Source organism: Varanus komodoensis, unplaced genomic scaffold (genome assembly GCF_004798865.1).
Source record: "Varanus komodoensis strain SLA01 unplaced genomic scaffold, ASM479886v1 scaffold21, whole genome shotgun sequence".
NCBI lineage: Eukaryota > Metazoa > Chordata > Lepidosauria > Squamata > Varanidae > Varanus > Varanus komodoensis.
Window position 1 is genome coordinate 5352054 of NW_025335589.1, and position 6707 is coordinate 5358760.

A 6707-nucleotide genomic window follows, 5' to 3' on the forward strand; every position below is an offset into this window, starting at 1 on the left:
ATTCGGTCAAGTAATACGAACAATAACGATAAAAAGTAGGCGAAAGGATCTTTTCTGTGCCAGCAGTTCTTGTGCCTCTATTAACCTCAAATTCACTCTATAGAAACTTTCAAGAGGCTCCTTCCAAGATTCCAGCATTTCTGTAAAAACAATCACGCAGCGCTATTATTTTTTTCCACCAGAAAAGTTTATCTCCAGGTTTTCGCCGTTCTTCTCCGTCAGCTCTTTCGGGAACTACAGATCCCATGATCCCTTCCGTAGGTTTCATTCTCTCTTTGAGGTAGGAAGGAAAAAAATCTGGCCCATTTCCAGACAGAATGTTTCTTTTCCTCCGCGTTGGACGGAGGGTGCAAAGAAAATCCCGAGGAACCCAACGCTGAGGCGGGCGGGCGGGAAAGGAAAGAGCGAGAGAAAGGCAGGTTTAGGGGCGAGGAAAGGCGCGGACCGACTGGCCGGCGCACAGACCGAGGCGCAAGACCCCGGCGTCGTGGGGCTCGAGCGCGAGCGCCTCCGGCGCGCCCCCTCGCCAATGGCTGGGCCGAGGAGCACCGTCCCCGCCTCCCTGCAGATTCCTCGCGGGCGTCCGCCCCAACTCGCGCCGCGGTCCCCGGCGAGGTCTCGCTCCCCGTCAAGGCGGCACCAAGGAGCGAGCGAGCGAGCGAGCGAGGGCGCGCGCGCGCGCACTCCTTGCCGGGTCCTCCCACCGTCCCGCTGCACCAGGAAGGGGGAAAAGCGCAGGCAGGCATCAAGTGGCATCGGGCGGCGGAGCGGGGCTGTGCGCTCCCCTCCCGGGGAAGAGGCCCGTGCTCCGGACGCCGCCGAAGCAGAGGGCTGCGCGCCTGGGGCCGCGGAAAGTTGCGACGGCCCGCGCCAGGGAGCAGAGGCGCGATGTGAGGGAGGGGAGGCGCTGCTCCGCCCGGTCCGAGCCAGGCTGCCTCTGCCTGCGGGGCGCGCGAGCGCGAGCGCGCGGCCGCCCCTCGAACACGCACACACCCGCGTCGTCCCTCCCTTTCTCCCTTTCCCGGTCGTCTCCTCCCTCTCCTCTTCCCCCTCCTTTTTTCCCTTGCCTTTTCCTAGAGTAGCCGCTGAAGGAGGCGAGCGGGCAAGCCAGCCAGCAAAAGGCGAGCAAGCCGACGGGGCTGCCCTGTTGTGTTTCTGGGTTGTCTCCTCGGCCCAGCCGCGCCACAGTCGCCGAAGGAAGGACTCCCCCCGCCCTTGCAGCCATGAGCGGCGGGGAGGTGGTCTGCTCGGGCTGGCTCCGAAAGTCGCCTCCGGAGAAGAAGTTGAAACGCTACGTAAGTGTCTCCCCGCACACACACTCCTCCGGCTCGGCTTGCAGCAGCTTTCCGTGGCTCCTGTGCGGTTCGTTCTCATTCCGTCCTTCATCCCCCCTCCTTTTTGCTTTCTCTCCCCCACCCACCGCTCTTATTTTTAAAGTCCCAAGTTTAGCCCCCCTCCCCCCGGGCGGTGAAGCTCCTCACGGCTGTCCCCTTCTCCCGAAGGTGTTTGGGAATCACCGAGCCCGAAACTCTTCCAAGTACTTACTTTCCAAAACTGCCAAGTGCGCAGTTCTGGATTTTTTAAAAAATGCTTTCTCTTTTTTTAGCAGTGTTTTGCAAAAGGCCCAGAGCGGCGCAACTTTTTATCTCCTTGTTTATTGCCTTTTGCGGAGGGAGGGGTGGGGAGCGAGCGAAGTTTTCCATTAGTTTCTTCCAGGACACGCAGATTTTTATTTTTTATTTTTTAAAAAACAAAGCTTTTCTCAAAATCACTCAGCACTTTCCCATTTAATGTATTGAATTTGATAGCACCGTGGCCACTGTTCCCACACTGTTCTTGCCCCAACGCACAGACACATCTCGAGATGGAATCCAGGGTCATCTTTGATGTAATGTTCTAAGGCACATTCATTCATTGTATCTAAAAATTGTCTCTTTGTTGCAACGTGATGTAGAAACATAAACATAGTTCAAATTACTGAGCCTGAAACAGCTTTCCTTCTGTCTCCATGTTTTGTTTTTTTTAATCCATCTTAAAATAATCTTTGAAGCTTTTGGTCAGGGGTTGCTGGCATGTCTGCAGTACGTTTTAGGGGCCAGTGTTCCTACCTGCAATGATTTTGCAGGTGAATCTGTGAGTCTTAAATATATTAATTTATTAGACTCTACTCCTTTTTGAACACTATCCCTAAAGGGTCAGCCCAAATGTGATGTTTTTCAGCTCTCACCTTTCCTCTAGAGGTATATTAAAACCTACTTTGCAAAACGTTTTGATGTTAAGCACTAGAAGACTGGAGTCTGTTTCTTTTGTACTGGTTCAGCTTATCCCAAGACATTCCCAGTGACTTAGAAAAGTGAAACATTCCTTCCAACATCAGTATTACCCATGCATTGATACCTTACAGCCCTATCCATCTAGCTTGTCCTGTGTGTGGAACAGGGAGACATTTCTGAAAAAGCCCACTTGGAGGCCCTAGACCTCAACATCCTATGGCGCGACTTACATTTCCATTTCAGGAATGTATTTTCTGTTGTCAGTGGTGCCAACACATACTACCACCACCATGCACTGCCTGAAATTGGACAGCAGATAGGTTGGGATTCATTGTTAGATCTTTGACAAGGATTTGTGATCCCAGTTTCCCAACAATAGCAGCAACAAAATGACTTGCCTGCCACCCTCATTATACTGCTGAATGAAAGCTAGGCCTAAGCAGAAATGGATTTTTGTGTTGAAAAATAATGTAAGTTATGTATGCTTCTGAACTTAGGAATTTGTTTCCAGTACCTGAATTCTGAATTTGTTTTATATTGGTATTTTCTTGTTGCTGGTTTTAATAAGCACTGTTTTTGGCAAAAAAGTGGAAGATTAATAAATCTAGTGTATCTTGTGCATCAGGCTGTAGCTGGGTGATTCTGTAAACTCAACGTTAGTCCCCCACTGGTTTAAAAACGTGTGAGAGGTGCTTAGCACTGCCATTGTTCATTTCTCTCTTTTCCTAATAATCCAATATCCCATTATTGGCACCAAACCCAACCCTCCTCTTTATGCAGGGGGATATCAGTTTGTAGCTGGAATAAATCATTTAAGGGGTTGATTTTGTCTTTCTCAACATGTCCCAGGACTATTGTTTTATGCACCAGCAGAGCAGAAAGGTCTTTTATCATGCCCCTAGTGTTCTACATATCTCTCTATTTCTCAGATTGCCCATTGTTAGCCTAAGGTGGGGGGAACGATCCCCCAAGAGCACTCTGTAGTGAGTACACTACAAACTTCTGCCCAACTGAAGTGCCAGATGCAGGGATGTACCCACAAACTGCTGGCTTTCTAGCTTTCTAGCTGGGAAGAAGGACCCAATTTTAAAAAGAGGTATGTGTTGAACTTGAACCCCAACACTGTTTGACACAGACAGCTGACTCAGCTGCTATAAAATAAACACCTTAGCATGTGTGAACAAGACCAGATCAAGAGATGATTAAAGGTCATGTGAGTTCTTACGGAGCATAAAAATCTGACCCACTTTAAGTTTTGCTAAATCTACACTTTTGTTTTTAAGCCTTCAGTGTCCTTTAGGACTCCCAGGCACCAAAGCTAAAATTTGCTATGGTGCACAGTTAAATCATCCTTTTTTTCCCTTTTGCTGTAAACAAATGCAGTGCACACTCTCACTACCAAGAGAAAGGGTAGGCGACCTGGTGCACTCAAAAGTTTTGGACTACATTGTTCGTATGTCCCAATTAACACAGCCAGTGTCTGGGGATTATGGGTGTGAGAACCCAGAACAGCTAGACGATGTCCAGTTCTTACTCCTGGCAAAGAGAAAAGGGCCTCTGGTGACTGCCTTAATGTTGAGCAGGTTCATGTTGGAGTAGGCAGCCTTTTCACGTATTAAGGAAGTAATCATGGCCTGCCATGATCTTTGCCTGGGATATGTAATTTTGGTTTGTTTGTTTGGCTTCACATTGGTGTTTATCTCTGTTTCTGCATTTTTGTTTTTAGCATTACAGCATATATGTAAATGAATGCAATGTGCCTTGTGAGTTTTATGTCTGATTATTTTGAAAACTCAGGTTTATCTGATGCATGCAATTTCTTCCCTTTTCTAAACATAAGGAAATTCTAATTTTTGCAATAGGATTTTTTATTCCCTACCACTGATATTTGAGAGGTACTCTTCTCTCTCTGTCTCTGTCTCTCTCTCTCTCTCTCTCACTCACTGGCTGTATGCAGGGAAAGAAGCTTTGCCCTTGGGATAGAAATGTTTAGATTACAAATTACAGTGGGGGGAAAACTAGAGACAAGAAAATGTTTTTCTTTTTATAGCACCCTACCGTTTCTCCTGTGTAAATATTTTAATAGGCTACAGTAGATCTGACATTTTAACTTACATGAAACTGTTTCTTGTTTGCTGAGAGGGCAGATTTCTTAACATGGGAATAGCAATGCTTGTTGTGTTGTAGCAGCTTCTCAGCCGTTTCTGAGGCACTGTCTAGTCAAATTGGAATGATGAGATGTTGCAAAAAGTGTTCCATCAGTATGCTCTTTATGCCAGTGGACTAGATGATGTCTGTATTTGTTAATAGAAGATGTAGGCTTCTGTGAATTGTTGCTTATGTGGAAATAAGGACCTAGGGCACATACACTTTGGTCACTTCATAATCCATGATTGGCAGATGAAAGTGTGAACTGAGTCCACTAGAAAGCATTACATTGGAAATGGAATTAAAATTCAGTTTATGTTGCTTTATCTGTGATGACTCTTCATGCATGTAAGTCATCATGCAAAACTGTATATGAGAAGCATCCCAACTGTCCCATTTCAAAGTAAGGGACGGTTACTAAAGAAATTTGGAATGCTAACTTTGGGCAAAATACAACATAATTCTTACTTTGAGTAGAACATTGAAGTTAATGGAATTTAAGCAAGAAAGCAATCTTATGGGCCCTGAAAAACATCCCAAGGACCACAGGATTTTTGGGATTTCACATCGAAGGCTAGAGACAGTGCTGTCTCTGCAGAAATGAACCACAAAATCAGATTCCCTCCCCTTGCCTCTTGGAAAGAACTGTAGGTTCTGTTCTCTGAGATTGTAAAAGTGGCCTTGGAGGACGATGTAGAAGTTGGAAAGGGAAAGGGAAAGAGAGGATAGGTTGCAATGAATTGGATGGCCTCTTCAGGCTCAGCTGCAAGCCACCTTTGGGCAGACTCAGGGCTCATCTGGAGGAAAACAGGAGGACAGAGAGGTGCATATCATTTCTGTTGCTCCTTATGCCCTGCTGGCACCAGCTCAGCTGGGTGTTGTATATTCAGAAACCTGCAGATTTGGAGGTTTCCATCTAACATGGGTGGAGCTCACTGGATTGTGCACTGTGTTGTGTCTGTGTTAAGTTGGATTTACATTGGATTTTATTCATTAGCTTCTATGTATTGCTATCTGTAGAATAACCTTGCAGCAAAGAATAAGGTTATTCACAGCAGTTGTTTATCCGTGTAGCAGGGTGGATAAAAATCAATTATTTTTTAAATAAAAAAATCAGATTTTTAAATTTTAATTTTGATTTAAACTGCTTTTTGAGGAAAATCTATCTAAAGACAGTTGTCTGTTTGATACTTTATAGTCTAAAGGTTATTCATCATGAAATAAGGATTAGATTTTAATTATGTGTCATGAGGCTATATATTCCTGCAATGTTCAAATTTTTTGATAAATGAATTCCATTAATCATTCACAATATCATGCTCTTCTAGAGGTTTCTGTAAGATTATTGAACAATTTTTCTATTCAGAAGATATCATCACAGATGCTTGGTTTTACCCTTCTCAAAACTGAATTCATGTCTACAGAGATAACATGCCCCTTCTTCACAGCAAAACATGTTATAAAATAAACAGAGTTGAGAAAAAGCCCTTAATCCCATTTGCAGATCTATGTGCACAGAACATTACCTCTTCAGTGCTAAGTTTCAAAGAATCCAATGAATAGAAGATTGGTTGGAGTGGAATAGATCTGCACAAGAAGCTAGGTGTGAGGAGGGAGGGGCAAGCAGTAAAAATGAAAGTGAAAGCTTTTGAGCAGAATACTCCTCAGGTCTCTGGATCTTCTTGTGCACAGCCTGAAATTTATTGTGCTATTCTTTCCCTGGAGGAGAAAACCTATAATGGCAGCAGGTGGTAAGAGAGACTGAAGTTATCCTACATACCGGTAAGGCAGGATTACATAGAAAACCATGATTTAAATCTTGTCTTATTGACTAGTGGTTTAAAATGATTTAATTTAAATCAAATCCACCCTGCTGTGTAGTGATGAAAAGTGGATTAAACAGGACTCGCTTTTTTATGTTTGCTCCATCTTTCAAAATGAAGCACAGATCTTTTTGTATGCTTTTGGGGGCCCTAAGTAACACATTTCCATTTTTGGTTCTTGTAATTTTACCTGTTAAGTCTGTATAAGACTTAAATTTGCCACTCCTCTTCTAGAAGGAGCAAGGAAATTAGGTAAAGTTTACCTCTTTCTCTTCCTGTGCAAACACGCTGTTAGATATATAGTTAGGTGTTAGACATTTTGTTGTTCTTCAGTGTGATGGGATAGCAATGCAGTGTTACAATAGCACAGTGAGGGCTTTTTAAACTAATAAGCTTGTCTGGAAAAATGTATTTTTATTCTTATTGAAATGGGTGTTTCTTTATGTGACATACACATGTGTAT

The 6707-nt window shown here is 44.3% G+C and overlaps 1 protein-coding gene across 4 annotated transcripts in view; it reads left to right on the top strand.

Annotated features, from left to right (window-relative positions):
• Positions 1-974: 974 nt before the first annotated feature.
• GAB1 (GRB2 associated binding protein 1) overlaps positions 975-6707 on the top strand; it is an 86508-nt gene continuing 80775 nt past the window's right edge. Inside the window, exon 1 of one of the 4 annotated variants that reach the window (XM_044430681.1) lies at positions 975-1295. In XM_044430681.1, the coding sequence (XP_044286616.1) occupies positions 1224-1295 (72 nt within the window). In that variant the 5' untranslated portion in view covers positions 975-1223. The remainder of the gene's footprint in view (positions 1296-6707) is intronic. The other 3 variants (XM_044430683.1, XM_044430685.1, XM_044430682.1) reach the window with 3 other exon arrangements.